Raw genomic sequence first — 19,096 nt, 5'->3', positions numbered from 1 at the left:
TGGGCCCGACCACCTGCTTGGAATTTCTGGGCATCGAGATTGACTCGATGGAGGAATGTTTTAGACTACCTAAGGACAAGGTGCGCAAATTCAAGACGTCGCTACAGTTATGCCTCCGGAAGGAGAAGGTCACTTTGCAGCAATTACAGGAGGTGGTAGGGCAACTGAATTTCGCACTAAGAATCATCCCAATGGCTCGCCCCTTCTCTCGCTCCATCGCGCACGCGATGCAGGGGCTGAGGGAAAAGCACCACCGCACGCGCCTATCGTCTGAAATTCGCCAGGATATGCTTATTTGGATGGCATTCCTGGAGGATTTTAACGGTAGGGTGGTCTGGCCCGGCCCGCTCACTACATCAGCGGAGTTAGGACTATGGACCGATGCGGCCGGTAGCGTGGGCTTTGGTGCCATCCTAGGGAATAGGTGGGTCGCTCAACAATGGCCAGAAGAATGGAACACATGGGGTTTGCTCGGCAACATTGGCTTCCTGGAACTTTTTCCAATATGGGTGGCACTGATGGTTTGGCCCGAACACCTATGTAACCAATCAGTGGTGTTTTGGTCAGATAACATGACAGTGGTGGAATGTATCAATCAGCAGGGGGCACGGTGTCCTTTCATACTTCGTTTGATCAAAGAAATTGTTCTGCGTTGCCTTAAACTGAATGCTAATTTTAGAGCCAAACATGTCCCTGGTGTTTTAAACAATGCTGCTGACGCCCTTTCTCGCTTCAAAATGCAGGTTTTCAGGGAACATCTCCCCACAGCAGACCCCTCGCCAGCACACTTCCCAGCAGTACTTTGGCAGATTGGTGCCCCAGATTACAAGACCTCGTGGTCGCTAGCCTAGCCCCCAGGACCAAGACGGCTTACGAAGGGGCGTTTCTGTCTTATTGTTCCTTTTTGGGGCCACAGTGGGAAGTGCTTTGGGCGAAGGAGGATGGGTTTGCAGCCTATTTAGAATGGTTGCACAAAGAGGGGCGCTCAGTAGCAGCGGCAACCAGACATAGGGCAGCAGTGTCATTCTTCGCTCAAGCTAGGGGCTTCCGGGATCCCACCAATACCTTTATGATACGCAAGGCTTTAAGGGGATGGCGCCGTATTCAGGGACACCAGAAGGATAAGAGGAAGCCCATGGGGTTGGCCCGGCTAACAGCCTTACTGGGCACGCTGGAGTTTGTTTGTAACTCAGAGTGGGAAGTGCTTCTTTTTAGGGCGGCATTCTCCCTGGCATTTTATGGGGCACTGAGAATTAGTGAACTTGTGGCAGGATCTAAGGCTGACATACTAGGTGGCTTGCAGAAGGCTGGGGTGACGATAAGGGGTGACACCATGTGGGTGATTATCCAGAAATCAAAGACCGATCAAGAAGCTAGGGGTCACACCATAGTTCTGCAACGGGCCCCCGCCAACCCGTGCTGCCCGGTGAGGCACGTGGAATCACTCATGGGGTTATTGGTCGGTTCAGCAGGCAGGGCGTTGCTCTGTCACGCCGACGGGAGCCCCTTAACCAGGTATCAATTCAGGAGAGTGTTCGAATTAGGGGTTACAAAAGCGGGTCTTGATCCTAGAGATTTTGGATCTCATTCCTTCAGGATTGGGGCAGCAACTGAGGCGGTGGCGGGGGGCCTCCCAGTGGAAAGAGTGAAGACAATTGGGAGGTGGTCGTCAGACTGCTATAAACGTTATGTTCGGATTGACATGCTATGATTACCTGTCACTCACGCTTGGTCTCTTTCCGCTCTCTTACAGTTTCTCAGACCTGTTACGCAGGGGAGGAATTTGTCGTCGGGCACCGCCAATATTCATCGGCACGGAGCGGCGACCAGGAAACAACAAAGAACAATGTCTGGATTGTTGGTCATTCATATGTGAAGCGAGCGGAATGTGTCTTCCTGTCAGGTGTCAAGAAGGAAAGGGCGGCACAACTAGGGTTGAATATCACGTTCTTTGGCAGAGGAGGGTTGTGTCTTCACGAGTTTAGGGGATTCTTCCAAGGGCTGTTAGCACGCCAGCGGGCTCCACCGTCAGTGGTGATACTTCACCTTGGGGAGAACGATTTGGCAACACTGGGCAGGCGCACCTTGATTGAGGAGATTATCTCAACAGCGGGTTGGATAGCTAGGACCTGCCCCGGGTGCACGCTAGTATGGTCTCAACTAATACCTCGACTTCAGTGGCGGGGGGGCGATTCAGTCAGGGCGTTGAACCACTCGGTAAAGAGGATCAACACACGGCTGGATAGGTTGTTCCGAACTCCCGTGTTACAGTCAATACCTCATGGGTGCATCTGGGGTCAAAAGTATTACTTGAAAGACGGGGTTCATCTGACAGAAGAGGGTAATGTCCTATGGGCTGACAATATCTGGGCTTGGCTGGAGGGCTGGGGTAGGAGGATGTGTCCTTAGATAGGGGCTAGAGGGGGAGGCCAGATCGTCGGTTAACAATACTGGCCTGTGGCGGTAAGGTCATTATCGGTGAGCACATATTTGAGGTCTGAGGGGGCGGGCATCATCCTATGGAGGTTCCCGCCCAGGGGGAGGAGCCTGCGGGCCACTCCCAGTACTCCAGGGGCAAGGTAATATGCAAAGGAGCGCGGGTAGGAGTAGTTCACGCTTTCCTTAGGCTGGTAGCCACCCCGCGCGCGTGGACTCATGACGCCACCGGCGCAGAGTAAGGGCCCTCCTTTAGTGGGTAAATGGAGTTTGGGGCGTAGACCGGGCAATTCCCGGGGTAACACTGCGCATGCGCACTTCTAAGGGGAAGGCGCAGCTTGTAGGACCTGACACCGGTAGTGACCCTGCCATATGGCCAGAAATGTACAAAAATCAAGATAGGATGTTTAGTTAAGCTAGGAACAACTTGTATTAGAGTTTTGTTAAGGTCAGGCTCTCAAACTTGTTGATAACGATTGTATAACTGAATGTCCTGCTGATTTTTGTATTTCATCGTTGATTATGCAATTAAAACCCTTTTTTAATTTCATACTTTAATAAATACGGCCGGGCGACTAGCGCCCGCCTTCCAAAGAGTAAACACGTCTCGTGTCCACGTTCCTTGGTGTTGGGTGCCGGATTGGGGGGGAGGCGGCAGCTAGTCGCTGACCATGTGAAAAGGGGGGGCCCTCGGCCCCCCCGCACGCATGGCGGCGCGGCGACCGCCTCACCCCCTCTCCCCGCGGGTCCTTCGACGGTGGGGGCGTGCCCTGGGGGCGCGACCCACCGCCGATTGGCCGGCGCCTCTCCTGACCCGGAATCAATGGACTGGTTCCGGGTCGGGGGGGGCGGGCGTGAGGAGGGGCCACCCGGCCCCTCGGGAATAAGAAGTAGGGAGCGCCCAGGAGACTCCCTTGTCCCTGGACGCTCCCTCGCTGAACGTTGTGCCCCGCGTTCGGGGCTTCTTTGTTTCCCACCCACCATCCCTTGGTACAAAGCTTAAGCAGCGTTATGTCCGGTCTAATGGTAAGTTTCATAGGTATAGACCGCGGGAGAGAGTAGGTTGTTGTGGTATTTTGTGATCTGTTGTCAGGACCTTTTTCCCTTTGTAGAAAAATGATGTTTGAAGTGAACTATATTTGAAGATATGTGTCGTTAGGCCTTTTTTCCCTTTGTAGATATACGTAGATATTGTGATTATGAGCAACATGCGTGAACTGAATTGTAATTTTATGCCATGTGTCGTTAGGGCTTTTTTCCCCTTTAGCTATGCGTGGATACTGTTATTTATTAGCCAGTGTAGTTGTCCTTTAGACTTTTTTCCATAGGTCGTCGTATTTATTAGGTATGGGGCATGCGGTAAGGTCATTATCGGTGAGCACATATTTGAGGTCTGAGGGGGCGGGCATCATCCTATGGAGGTTCCCGCCCAGGGGGAGGAGCCTGCGGGCCACTCCCAGTACTCCAGGGGCAAGGTAATATGCAAAGGAGCGCGGGTAGGAGTAGTTCACGCTTTCCTTAGGCTGGTAGCCACCCCGCGCGCGTGGACTCATGACGCCACCGGCGCAGAGTAAGGGCCCTCCTTTAGTGGGTAAATGGAGTTTGGGGCGTAGACCGGGCAATTCCCGGGGTAACACTGCGCATGCGCACTTCTAAGGGGAAGGCGCAGCTTGTAGGACCTGACACCGGTAGTGACCCTGCCATATGGCCAGAAATGTACAAAAATCAAGATAGGATGTTTAGTTAAGCTAGGAACAACTTGTATTAGAGTTTTGTTAAGGTCAGGCTCTCAAACTTGTTGATAACGATTGTATAACTGAATGTCCTGCTGATTTTTGTATTTCATCGTTGATTATGCAATTAAAACCCTTTTTTAATTTCATACTTTAATAAATACGGCCGGGCGACTAGCGCCCGCCTTCCAAAGAGTAAACACGTCTCGTGTCCACGTTCCTTGGTGTTGGGTGCCGGATTGGGGGGGAGGCGGCAGCTAGTCGCTGACCATGTGCGTTTGCAGAAAGTAATTGACCGTAGTTCTCATTAAGTAGATCTTGGCTGAGATGCCTGACTGAAGTTTGAAAGGGCTCTGATTGTTTCTGAGCAAGCAAGCAAAATATGGGTTTCTGTGTTTTTTGTGAGTGTTGGCATGATTTAGATCATGATTTAGATCATATTCATCATCTAGATCCTGCTACACAGCATCTAACTCTAGTGAATCAGGTACGGTGTTAACCCCAAAGTCTATGAGGTAATGTGTCCCTGGAGACTATATTCAAAACAGCGTTTCAAAATACACTCAATGAGAAAGGACTGTCTCAATAAGAGAGTTCAATATGAAAAATGTAGGAAAACATGTAGGTTCATTAAAGATTCAAATGCAATACAGTAATTGAAAAATGCAGTAGTCATCTCATGAAAAGACAGAAATAATTTGCCATAAAAACTCTTAGTAATAAGAATAGTATCAAATACAGGCACAATCAGAAATAGACAAAGTCTCAAAATGTGCAGCAAAATTGGGCCGCATCCCAAGAGGCTTAGAAAATGCCTCATGGCTCACTCCCAAAGTTAAGGTTTATATACAGTTTCTTGCATAGAGAATTATTAAAACTTCAGTCAGCATGGTAACGTGCATTATTATAACAAATCAGAATTCTTGTTTTAATAACGTCACACAAGTCTACCATCTTAGCGCTAATCAACTACGTGAATATTGACCCTTCTGATCTAATGTCATCCAGAGTTGTTAGAACAAACTGGTTACATAATCAACAGAAAACCACTGTGAATCAATGCGTTAACAGGAAGAACCTTGGGATTGTAGCAAGAGGCTTCCTCTAGTAAGTTCTTCGAGAACATTAAATAAACACTTTTTTCTGCATGTAGTGGTAAATGAGAAACCTGCATTTCAATTCACCAAGGTGCCAGGGGGAGCGTAAGTGACCTCATTCCTTGTCTCCCCCCCCCCCCTCATGACATCACAGGAAGTTTATGTCATGTGACATTTGAACTCCGTGACATTACAGGACGGCACATATTTAAAATCCTACAATAAAAGAATACTTATATAATAGAAAATATACCAAAGTAAATAAAGCAGGTTATCACCCATATTATAAGTGGGGTAAAGCTATAATAAGTCAACTGTGCAATCATCATATACAAATAGCAAAACCAGGATAGGCTAGGGCACCTCTCTCTCTCTGGCCAGAATTACAGATATTATGCAGCCAGGCAAGTCCACCGTATTCTCAAGGGCATATTCAAATTCCATTGGAACAGCTGCCATATGCTTAGGCACAATCTTATACGAGTACCTCATTACTTCGAGACTAGCCTGTGTGGCACCTGTGTGGGGATTTCCTGTTCAGATATTATCTGTTCACAGACTACAAAAATGTGTCTGTGTTGCATCCCTAACAACAGAGTGAGTGTTCAGAACAGTGTCTTTTCTGCAGACATAATTAATTTAATCACTGATTTTATGTAGATTTTTCACAGGGTTGGAATATTATGATAAATATAATTGTCTGGTTCTACATATAATAGATAAGTTAGCTATATCGGTAGCATTTTCTATACTTTGAATAGACAGGTGCTCCAATTCCACCAACTCACTAGAACTTATTTAATGGAAATCAGAAGAGTGAGGTTGAGTCTAGGAATTTTACTTGTAACGTCTTATTTTATACAGGTTTCTGCAGCCAGCATTTACTCTGCTGACCCATTACACAGGCTACACATTTCTAGAAATATAAATTGAATACAAGATACAATGGAGTCATTGCTTGTCTGATATATCGGAAGGGAATTTTCTGACTCATTTTCTTCAGTTTCTGAAACATATACAGAGTTGATGCAATGGTGTTGCATATATACATTTACACTTGTGTTTAAGAGATAAATGTGCTTCATTGCCCGTAGATAGATATGTTTGCCCAAGGAAATCTGAAACACATTAAAACACTTTGGGATTAAAAAAAATGTAAAGACGAGTTTCTTTGAATAGTATAAGGTAGATTTGTTCTTCTCTGCATATGTCCCCCTGCATGTCGGGTTGGCCGTAGCAAGGTGGCAAAACCAACATGCGCAATGCAACTTAAGTGGCAACTCCTCACTGCTGCCAATCATTGGCAGTAGTGACGCACTGGCCCAGCTATGCCCTTGAACTCCAAGTAGCTTAATGAAAAATTATGAACACTCCTTCGAACCATATTGAGAAGGTCCTAAACCTTCACTGAAACATAGCGCCAAGCAGGAGACCAAGTATGGCCCAATTTACAAGCCTTGACTGAAAGACAAAAGACGGAAATGGCCCAATTATCAGTGTCTGGGGAAATGATTTTCTCATTGCCACCAAAGCAGGCAGACAGGTTCAGGAAGTTACTGTTCTGCACTGCAAACCTACATTCCCCAACATTTAAGTATCCCCCACCAACCAGTGTCATGCTTTGTACTCAATACATGGAAACACTGCTTTCAACATTGGGGCCCATCGGGGAAAGGGAGGGGGGGAAGAAAAGCACCGACCCGAGACTCAATGTAGGTGTGAAAAAGGGCGCTTTATTGGAAGCAGGTGCATCCTACACAATAACATCCTTGGCCTGCGCCGCACAATCTAAACCTCATAAATATGTAATTTACTGACTCACCCCCACCCCCTCCCCTAACTGATTCCCACAATCCACAAACAGTAACAATTAGCATAACGTAAATTTGCCTCTCCACCTGGCTAAATACTTTATTGTGCTTGACCTACCCCCCGATAATCCAAACAGATTTCCTACTCTTCCCCCATATATTAGGAAGAACCGCCCCTACATGCAAAATGCACCCCACACCTGCTCCAGCGACATGCGAAACCCCCACCCAATCATAAAACCCCCTTGCACCAGCCTCCAACAAAACGTCGCCCAAAATCCCCCGGCACCCCAAAACTCCCCCGAAAAAGAAACTCCCCCGAACAAGAAACTCCCCCGAAAAAGGGAAATACCTGCCCTTGGGGGCCCCCCCCCTTATAACATGACCCAGGGAGGGAGGGAGGGGAAAAAATGTCCATCCGCCACCCCCCGCCCGGCGGCCGAGACACCACACTTAAAATGGTGTCTGCCGCGTGGCCGGCCGGATACCAAAACCCCAGCCCAAAAGAAGCCCAACAAAGCCCCGCCCCCAGCCCAAAAACTACCAGAACACCCAAACCCGTCCCCGGGCGGCGCCAGCTCCACCCCCCCCCCTTTCCCCGGCCCCCAAATTCCCCCGGGCGGGGCAGGCCTCCCTTTGGTCGGTCGCCCCCCCAGGACCCCCATTGGGGCCCATTGGGGAAAGGGAGGGGGGGAAGAAAAGCACCGACCCGAGACTCAATGTAGGTGTGAAAAAGGCCGCTTTATTGGAAGCAGGTGCATCCTACACAATAACATCCTTGGCCTGCGCCGCACAATCTAAACCTCATAAATATGTAATTTCCTGACTCACCCCCACCCCCTCCCCTAACTGATTCCCACAATCCACAAACAGTAACAATTAGCATAACGTCAATTTGCCTCTCCACTTGGCTAAATACTTTATTGTGCTTGACCTACCCCCCGATAATCCAAACAGATTTCCTACTCTTCCCCCATATATTAGGAAGAACCGCCACTCGAGGGACGTGCTAACGGTCCTCGACCCCCCCCTAGGACTCCCCATCGCTGAAACCCGGGACGTGCCGCATGACCCAGCCGGCAGGACCACACCCCTAACCATATGGCGTCCTCCCCCCTAACCATAGGGCCATGCCCTCCGTCCCCATGTATAGGGCCATGCCCTCCGTCACCACGTATAGGGCCATGCCCTCCGTCACCACGTATAGGGCCTTGCCCTCCGTCACCAATGTATAGGGCCATGCCCTCCGTCACCAATGTATAGGGCCATGCCCTCCGTCCCCAGCGTATAGGGCCATGCCCTCCGTCACCAACGTATAGGGCCATGCCCTCTGTCACCAATGTATAGGGCCATGCCCTCCGTCACCAATGCTTAGGGCCATGCCCTCCGTCACCAATGCTTAGGGCCATGCCCTCCGTCACCAATGCATAGGGCCATGCCCTCCGTCACCGATGCACAGGGCCATGCCCTCCGTCACCATTGCATAGGGCCATGCCCTCTGTCACCATTGCATAGGGCCATGCCCTCCGTCCCCAATGTATAGGGCCATGCCCTCCATTACCAATGCATAGGGCCATGCCCTCGTCACCAATGCATAGGGCCATGCCCTCGTCACCAATGCATAGGGCCATGCCCTCGTCACCAATGCCTAAGGCCATGCCCCGTCACCAAAGCCTAGGGCCATGCCCTCTTCACCTATGCATCGGGTCATGCCCTCCGTCACCAATGCATAGGGCCATGCCCTCCGTCACCAATGCATAGGGCCATGCCCTCCATCCCTAAATGTATAGGGCCATGCCCTCAGTCAACGTCACCCCCGGGGCGTGCTTCCAGGCCGCGGAATCGAGCTCCCTACGAAGTATGACCGCACCGAAACGGGGCCGTGCCCTCTCTCTGGTGCCCAGGCCCCCCCCCCTGTCAACACAAGGCCTGGGAAGCCGCCCAGCACCTGCAGGTAGTCCGCCGAAACCGGCCGTCCCACCAGAGAGAAGCCCTCCGTATGGTGCGTCCCACACCGGAGCCCGTCCGCCAGGAAAAAACCCCTGCCGCAGTGCCCCCAAAACCCCCGTCACCCACCATACCCCGCCGCCCCCGACATGGCTGCGTCACCGTTCCTCGTCAGACCCCACCGCGCGTTGCGACCCCCCTGTCCTCCGGCGGGCGTGCTCCCTGAACATGGAGTCGAGCTCACTACGGAGAATGACCACACCGACATGGGACCGTGCGTCCTCTCTGGCGCCCAGGGAGAAGTCCTCCACACAGTGCCTCACCCCCCAGAGCCTGTCCGCCAGGAAAAAGCCCACTACAAAGAACGTACCTCTCACCCACGCATGACCCCCAAATGCCCTTGAAATGCCCGCGGCCTAACCGAGACGCTTTCCCTGTTCCCGCCTATACGCCCGCACCGTCCGCTCGAGCCCCCCAAACCTGCATCTAGGCCGACACCCCAAAAAGTAGTCAGCACCTAAAAACGCCCCATGTGCACCATAACGGCAAGAAAAGGATCCCGTACGCTCTGCCAAAACCCCCGACCCTGCGAGACGGGTAGACTCCACCCCTTTCAGAACCCCAGGTTACCGACAAAGCTGCACCGGAGCCCGAATGAGGCCCGAACGACTCCCCTATCAATGCCCCCCGTGTCCCTACATTCAACTCCAGCCCCCCCCCAGACCTTCACCCAGGCCGCCCCAAGCAACGTGTAGTCCTCCAAGACGCCATAGCCCTCCCAGACACTCTGGACAATCTACCCCTGCACTTGGCTCCCCCTTATAAGTGCCAATATGTGCTCAGCTTAACTGGTATTGTGCTGCTTCCGTTATTGCCTCCGCTTATATTATACAAGTAACCTTACACCTACAACCAGCCATGACTATTGGCTCTGACAAAAGTTGTCAGTTGGATAAGATAAATATACTACATGCATACATAACACCATGGCTTCGTTGTACATACTATTGAAAATGCTTTGGTTCTTGTGCGAGTGGTTGTGGCGTAATGGCTAGAGAGCTACTAACTTTGGAGCTCAGGAAGCAGGTTTGAGTCTCAGCATCAGCTCAAGGTACAGTGTTTCTGAGCAAATCAATTAATCGCCAGTGCCTACCAAATGTAAATGAATATGTCGTTGTTGATGCTCAGGGAAAGCCCTTCGAGTTTTACCATATATAACTGCAAACAAATAAAAATTACGTCAAAAACAGTGTACTGCTGCAGAGGTAAGATTTCTTTCCATTCAGAGAGCTAGGAGACATCTCAACCCCTCCCTGGGCCAAGACCTCAAACCCAGCCTCCCCCATTCTATCCTATAGGCAGAATGGCCTTTCAGCAGTGAAAACCAAATGGAGTGTTTTTCACTGTCAGGACATTACACACACCTTAGCACATGTCCTTCCTTTTACCTACACCCCACCCCGCACAGGGATTACCCGGGACCTACCATAGGGGTGCCCAATGTGTATGGAAAAGTGAAAGTCCGGCCCGACAAGTGGTTGCACTTGTCAGGAACACATGCTAAATTAGCAAACTGTGCGCAGGTCCTACACTGCAGCCTTGAGTTCCCTTCTCCACGCACCCTTGAATTACTAGCCCTGGCACACACAGTGCACATCACAAGGGACTTTACTAGTAAGGCAAACATACCAATCATGGCCATCCAATTACCATTACACTTTACATAGGGAACACTTGTACTTTGACACTGATCAGCAGCGGCAAAGTCCCCAAGCATCTAGATTGGCAACTCTATGTCAGGAAAATGGTCTACGGGGAAAGCAAAACATTTAGAGAACTTTCACTAAAAAGGGGCAAGTCCTACAGGGCCCCTAGGGGTCGAATAATCCTGAATCACCTCAAATTTATTTCTGTCTAAAGTTGCCTTTGCATGATTATTTCCCAGGTTTTACCACCAAAAGGACTAGCTAAACCCATGAACTCTCATAAATCTTCCCCAGAGATTTGATGATTCCTTGTTGGAAACTACCAATGTGTGTGTGGTATCCCCCCAGATTTTTGCCGCCCTTTACTGAACCTGTTTTTGTTAGCCAGTGACAAAATGCTTGTGCTTTCCAGTTAAACAATGAAACCCGGAATTCACCTAATTGGCACATTTAATTCCCTTTTAAGATCCCTAGTATATAGACCTTCCTGTAACTAGGGCCTGCCAATTAATGCTACTAGTGGACTGCAGCACTCATTGTGCCACCCACTAAAATAGTAGGTTTAAAACATGTCTCCAGGGTGGCCAATGCAGCCTGAGCGTGCAGGTATAAAATGGCTTTCTGACCTGGCAAAATAACCCTTGTTCCAGGCCTAAACCTTCCCTTTAAAATACTTTAAAGTCACCCTTTAGGTAGTCTTTAAAAGCCGTAGTAGACCATAGTGCAAAGTGCATGGTATTTAAAAGCAAGTACATCTAATAGCTACAGGTTCTGGCAACGAAAACCTCCGAAGTCATTTTTCACTGTATCCTGACTGGCTCTCCCCTAGAGTAACACTGGTTTACACTACTGCCTTTTCTAAGTGCAAAATGCAGTCTGTGTACCGCTATAAAAATATTCCAAGGGCTCATTTTAATAGCAATTTAAAATTCAACGTAACATTCTTATAAAATAAACTTTGCTGACACTGGGCGAGGTGGTTTGTTCCTGTACCAGCATCTTATCATTGAATTTCTTCCAGTACAGAGCTGATTTATCATGCCAAAATATAGCTAAATATGGGCTTGCACTATCAAATGAGGAAGACTAAAAGCATACCTAGGGAAGTTGCTTTATACCAGCTGAAGCCAAGGTCTGTGCATTGTGCTTGAAAAACCAATTTCCATAGTGTAACGCTGGTAGGAGTTTTAATTTGATAATTTCCAGCATTGTTAACAGAGAGGGGCATGAGAATTCACTGGCCACGCGTAGTAATGAGAGAGAGCACAAAAAAGTGAGGAATGGAATACTCAAATTAACCTCAGCCACTGGCGATTACGCCGGACACATACGCATCGTAACTGATAATGTCACAGGTACCCCCCCATCCCCCTACACCACCCAGAAGTCCATACCCCCAGCGTACACTCCTAACATTACCACCCCCCAAGAAGTCCAGCAGTCTTTACTCCCCTGCCCCGAAACAAAAACCCCGGCGGCCGTAGGGACCCTTCGGGTAGGGGCAGCTGGGACTCACCTAGTCCCACGTGGGAGCCCGACCGCCCGCACCAGGCAGAGCCGGCCCATCCGCTCGGCCGCGTGGAGCTGCATGCTGCTCTCCCGAGCTCCACCAACATCCAACGACGTGTCCAGCATGCCTCCTGCCGCGGCCCGTCCCTGCACCAGCGAAATGTCCAGCCTGCCGGGAAATTCTCGTTTCACCCAAGCCTGAAATGTCCCACTGTATCTACACACACTCAGCAAGTCCATACTTCCGCAGGCAATCCACTCGTGCCTTTTGCGACAATGGATGAAGTTCCCGTGTGATTTCAGTCTGGATTGAGCTCCAACCAAACACGGAAGAATGCTTCAACTCAGCTGCCAAATTGTCCCGTTGACTCAATACACAAAACAACAGTGACGAGCACAGGCATGTGATGACTTGGACGACGATTTAACAGGCCAGCAGCGTGAAGCGTTCTCTGAAGAAAATGTCCATCCGCCACACCCCGCCCGGCGGCCGAGACACCACACTTAAAATGGTGTCTCTGCCGCGTGGCCGGCCGGATACCAAAACCCCAGCCCAAAAGGAGCCCAACAAAGCCCCGCCCCCCAGCCCAAAAACTACCAGAACACCCAAACCCGTCCCCGGGCGGCGCCAGCTCCACCCCCCCCCCCCTTTCCCCGGCCCCCAAATTCCCCCGGGTGGGGCAGGCCTCCCTTTGGTCGGCCGCCCCCCCCAGGACCCCCATTAGACAGTAAAAAAAGGATGTGTTGCATCAGAAACAATCCGAACGAGCAGCAGAAATCAGTTAAGTAAAAACAAAGAACACAAAGCCAACCCTGTAGGCCTACTCAGTTCTCTTCTTGCTAGGGGTTCTTTTAGAGTCGTCCGGTGCAGGACAGACTATGAAGATCAGACATAATATCACAAATGGCTTTGTAGTTAACTGATTGTGGTGCAGTGGTCCCTCAAAGTAATGAAATACTGTCTCTTCATACATTTCAAACTCTGTGTGTGTGTTTGTGCACAGTTTGAAACATTTTACAGCAGATAGGTGCTGTTTAATGTAGTAGGTTGGCAAAGTAATCCACGTGTGTTTAAGATAAGATGTCACACTAAAAACATAATGGTGAATGGTTGTTTAAACATTGTGACTCAGATAATTGTAAAGATTTACATTAAGACATATGAGAAAAGAAACATCCCTGCCCACCAAAAAAACCAAATTATACTGCAAGGAATGTACTAGCTACATGTTTTAAAAATTGATATGCGCAAGCTGATCCAGAAACCATTTATAACCGGTCACCTGATAATACCACTATAACTCTGATTTGTGGAAACGTTCTACTACTGTTACACTTTAGGATTTCTCGTGTTAGTTCACACTTTCGTATTTTATTATACGGTGTTGGATACCTTTTTAAAATCATATTTGGACTCTTTATTTCAGTCCTAAATGAAGAGCATATAAAAGCATCCGAACCTTGCCATGCTATTTAATCATCTCAAAATTGAATGACAAGAGAAGCTCCTCAATTTGCATTGCTTTCCATTATAAGAAATAATGGCATAAATAAGTGACGACTGATCTGCTGGAGATGTGATTGTCTTCTGTAGACACTGTTTCAGGCTGGTAGAGGGCAAAGGAAATAACTACGATGCCGCCAACCTTACTCGGCTGGCAGTGGCACATCTTTTCCATATCATTGGCGCTGCTGGCAAGTTCTCTGGCATGGCATTGCAGTCATCTACTGCATAAAAACCCTCCCGTGTGTAGCACACTCACCCGAAGGAGGAGCTCTCTCGGTCATCAGAGAGCCATAGCTCAAGCACCAGCCTGCTGATGAATTGCTTCCTGTATGATCCTTTGATGTGTTTCTTTTCAGTGCTATTGTAATGTGGCTGAAATGTAACAGAATGCCAGCTATGCCTCGTTTGGAGCAAATTAAGTTGTTTCTAACTTCTTGTTAATAGTGCTGTACAACAGTGTAAAAAAAGTATGAACCCAACATACAACCTAGTGTAAAGTCTTTATTTATGACCTATTCACTGCTTTTCCAAAATTTACTTTTCGTCCTTTGGAAAGCTTATATCAAATCCGACCGTAGGGGTTACAAGAACTCTGCTAAGGGTCGCAGTGGGATAGCTAGGGGTCCCACCTGCTACCCCTGGCAACCCCTAATTGACGTCCATGGTGAGAAATATAAACACATAATGAACATTGTGATTCAGTTGCCAGTTTAAACAAGATGGCTCAGAGGCCTAATTGGTGTCTATAAGCATTAAAAACATATTTTAGCACGGCGTGATAATGTTGTTTATATTGCGAAAGCTTAATATCAGTGTGCACGAATAAAAATAAAGTGCAGTGCAGCTAATGCTAATGCATATTTTAATTTAAATGCACAAAGGTTTCCTGAGTGCTTAACATAGTAATGTAAGTGTGTAAGCTAGTGTCACTGTTAAGTTCTGTGTCTTTTTAACATTAATAAATAATTGTAAAATAACATATTAATAGCAACTCAAGGTTTTTAAGGATGAATATCATAACAAACCCCATATTCAGTAATAACTCGTGCATAGGTTTTTCAAAAAGTATTGTACGTTGTAAGCTAGTAAGTGCCACACTGAAGTGACAGAATATCACATTTCACTCTACAGCTTTTTGGTGGTTCTTGTAATGTTTAGCCTAAGAAAGTTCTTAGACAATGGCCACATTTTGGTGCTAGCACTTAACCAGGGTGCAAAACACAGGGGGCCAGAGGCACGACGATTGTATGTTCTTTCAACAAACTCCGTAGTAACGCATGCCTTTACCACGCATGCGTTACTACGGAATGCTATTTTCACGCTTATCTTTCTCCACGTATTTTTCCGTGGTGACGTCATACGTAGGCAAAAAGAAACAGCCGTTTCCTTCCTCTGCGACGCCGATTGCCTGCACATCTCGTCTAAAGGTTAGTGTTTTTTTGGGGGGGGGAAGCCCCCCCAACCCCCCTTTTTTATTTGTACCCTTTACCACACATGCCTTTACTACGTACCTTGTAGTAAACTTATGTGTGGTAAAGGCTGTCGTTGTAACTACGCATGCGTTGTAATGCATGCGTGGTTAAGGTTTTCGTTGAAACGGCCTCGTTGTAGTGGCCGTTTCCCAGGCACGACCATTCAGTTTTGCGGGTCGCAAATTGAGATTTTTTTTTTTGTGACTCGCAAAATGGAATGTATTAATGTGTCTCAGACACATTTAGCGATTCCCAAGGGGGTCGTAAATGACTTGCCTCATCAATATTCAAGAGGCAGGTTGCACTTTGCAACCCATTGTGAATGGCTGCACTCACAAGGATGGTGGCCTGCTGGGGTCAGCAGACCACCATGTCTGTGACTGCTTTTTAAATAAAGACTTTTTTTTTTTAAATGCTTCCTGTTTTCCTTAAAGAAAAACGTTTCTGTTTCATTTTTTAAGAGTAGGCAGTGGTCTGAGTGCTCTTAAAAAATATTTTTACTGCCCAACACAAAGGGGAAGGGGTCCGCTGGGGACCCCTTTTTGGTAACTCCAATTGTTTTGAGACTATATTTGCAGTCACAAAACAGTCACAAATACCAGTACGACTCGCTGCTAGGAAGGGAACGCCCCTTCCTAATAGCGACTCACAAACGCTATTTTGCGAGTCGGTAATAGGTTACAGACTCTCAAAATAGGGTTTGTACACACCACAACCCTTTTTAGCAATCGCAAATGGTCTGATTTTTCGTTTGTGACCTCTAAAAAGGGTCGTACATCTGGCCCAAGGTGATGAAAAATAAAGTTAATATGCTAACTCTCAAATTTCTGTTAGTCTTATTCTATGTTACGCATATTTGGTTGTGTGGCTCTGAATGTTGTTGGAGTTATTTGCTGATTCCTATATTTTCTGCAGATTCCATCTGGACTTTTTATTCCAAGCTTTGCTGTTGGTGCCATTGCTGGGCGCATGGTGGGAATTGGAGTGGAACAGCTAGCTTACCACCATCATGACTGGATCATCTTCAGGAGCTGGTGTCGGCCTGGGGCCGACTGTGTCACTCCGGGACTGTATGCAATGGTGGGAGCTGCCGCATGCTTAGGTAACATGCATAATCCTCTATTTCATTTCTTTTGTTGACATACTTATGAACTAACGATGCCAAACAAGAAATCTAAAACGTGGCTGTAATCTGAGACGTGGCTGTAATCTGAGCCGTGATGTACCAATCACCTTGTGGCCGTTTGAGCCAGGTGGAAACAAACGAGGCTTGCAGGAGTCGCTCAGGACAAGGCCCTGGAGTAATGCAAGCTCCAAGCGAAAAACAGGGTAGTTCCTGTAGATTCACTATTCTTAACTCCCATGTCTACTTAACTAATTGATATGTTGGTCGTACATATTATGGAGTTAAAGTAAATATGCTGGTCAATATTAACATTTCCATATTGTTGTGGTAGAATATCGACGCACAGCTCTTGTAGGATGCTTCACATGCTGCCACATGAGTGCAGTAAATGACTGATTGTCTTGCTTTATGTTACTTTACTTAGGCTTTTACAATGAATTGCTGCATTTCTTTACCCATAGGCATGCAAAATCAAAATGAGCGCATGGACAATATTGCATTGTGTAAACTAACAATTACGCCACTTACAGGGTGGGCTGGTCTCGCCCCTGTACTGATTTTGTATGTGAGATATCTGCTTGGGTAAGAAATGGAAACTACACACAGCAAACATCACATAATTTTAGTCACTTCAGATTAATGCGCCTTGTTGGCTGTAAGTAAAATGTGATGGAGTCATGTGCATATTTTTGTCATAAAAAGGTCTTGGGTATTACAACGAATCATTAAGGCTTTTGCAATAAAGTCATTTGTAAGCTTTCACACATCTCTTGTTCCAACTATTGTAACAATTGTAAACAAAACATGTAAAAAAACAAACATGTCTTACATCAAGGAAGAATAATAGACTTCGACCCATGTGCTTCACACTGAGGCTGTCTCGAAGGGAAACAGCCATTACATTGCATGCGTAACAACGCATGCAATTACAACGCAGTCATTACAACGACCGCGTTGTTACAACGCAGTACATTACAACGCAAGTCGTTACATCGACTTGCTCTAGGGGACGCACTAACCTAAGGAATAGTATAATTTACTATTCCAACACCTACTGTTGCGCACACTGGAGTTGGAGTAGTAAACCATACTATTCCTAAGTCCGGCGCGCCCCTAGAGCAAGTCAATGTAAGGACTTGCGTTTTAATGTACTGCGATGTAACAACACAGTAGTTGTAACAACAGCGTTGTAATCACATGCGTTGTAAACGCATGCGATGTAAGATGCTATATTCGTCTCGCAGCCCTTTAAGAGCATGTCCCGGTGGGACCCTTGCAGTCAACAAGACAGTGCCTTGGTCAGTCCCTCCACTCCGCATGCCCCTCGTTGGAAAACGTTTTGCCCTTTTTTACAATGATGGATTAGAGAGTCACTGTTCAGTCCTGTTTCTCTCTCTGCAGAAAATGGTCTCCTCTACGCCTTCAATCGTTAGTTATGTGCTCTTCAGTCTGCCTTCGATTGTTGTAATTTGAAATTCCCTCAGATTTCTTACTAGGGTTGCCTAGTAAAGCCATCTTTTTTCCTTCTGGTTAGATCAGACATTTCAGTGGCACATTCTCAACTGGGTGTCTCGCTTCCAGAATAATGTCCAGCATCAAAATACTTCTCATTGAGCACCAGAGCCTTTGTTTTCTTTGCCAACGTACACTTGTTCCTTAGGAGATAATTCTTGTGTGACTTATCTAAAATGGTAGCTTTGAGCCACGAAAGGCGCAGTACCCCTTCATCAACTTGCTCCTGAGTGATGGTACTTATATGTTTCTTGGATTTTTACTGTCCAGAACTACTCACTATGGATAGGGGTGAGTGGGATTGCTTATCCTCTGTGAGCTCTGGGACAAAGCTAACTCCATTCGTGACAGACCCTCATCCTTTAGAGGTCTTACTCGTCACGCTAGTGTTGCACCATTTTTCTCCAGTGCAGGCTTGCGATACTGTCTGTAGTCCTCCTCCACTCCTCATAGTAACACACCTGCTGCACTATATCCTGTTTCACTCTGGAACCAAAGGTAGCGAAAGTTAACTAGAACAAGCATTGGCAAAGCCAATAGGTCTCGCCTATGGGTGAGCAATTGTCTTTGACAATCAATTGGGGGTGGTGAACGGGGAGGCGGATTAATTAATGATAAGTGTGCGCATGCTTAATGGACCATTTAGGCAAGCGCACATTTGACCAGTTGGTACACTTTCAAAACATTTAACATCTTTAACATTAAAAACAAGCAAAGCAGCAAGATACTGCACTGATGTTAAAATCATTTCCAGAAGCCATGTATGAAACCTATAACCTGTACAGTACGCACAGGCGTGCCTTTCGGCAAGCGCACAGGTGACTAGTTGGTACACTTTCAAAACATGTAACATCTTTAACATTAAAACAAGAAAAGCAGCAAGATACTCCGCTGATGTTAAAATCGTTTCCAGAAGCCATGTATACAACCTATAACCTGTTAACAGTACGCACAGGCGTGCATTTCAACAAGGGCACATGTGACTAGTTGGTACACTCTCAAAACATCTTTAACATTAAAAAAAGCAAAGGAACAAGGGAAAATTGCAAATCTCAATGCAGGTCAACACCAAATGAGAGATGATGCTAAACCTTTTTTAACAACTTATGTTATTGTCCAAACGTTCGGTGCTATGGAAACCCCTCGCATCACAAGCTGCAAGTATACCAGGCTGATGGTCCAAAGGCAGTCAAAAAGAAACAGGCAACCTCGGGAAACAGCATCTGACATTTGATCTCGG

At 47.4% G+C, this 19,096-nt stretch overlaps 1 protein-coding gene across 2 annotated transcripts in view; it reads left to right on the top strand.

Moving 5' to 3' along the window:
- Positions 1 to 19,096, top strand: part of CLCN4 (chloride voltage-gated channel 4) — a 238,000-nt gene that overhangs the window by 142,140 nt on the left and 76,764 nt on the right. For both annotated transcript variants that reach the window (XM_078657587.1, XM_078657586.1), the window contains one exon: positions 16,134 to 16,320. In XM_078657587.1, the coding sequence (XP_078513713.1) occupies positions 16,134 to 16,320 (187 nt within the window). The remainder of the gene's footprint in view (positions 1 to 16,133; positions 16,321 to 19,096) is intronic.

This window comes from Lissotriton helveticus, chromosome 8 (assembly GCF_964261635.1).
Source record: "Lissotriton helveticus chromosome 8, aLisHel1.1, whole genome shotgun sequence".
Classification (NCBI taxonomy): Eukaryota; Metazoa; Chordata; class Amphibia; order Caudata; family Salamandridae; genus Lissotriton; species Lissotriton helveticus.
The sequence above is the reverse complement of the archived record's forward strand: the minus strand, read 5'-3'. Positions and strand labels throughout refer to the sequence as shown.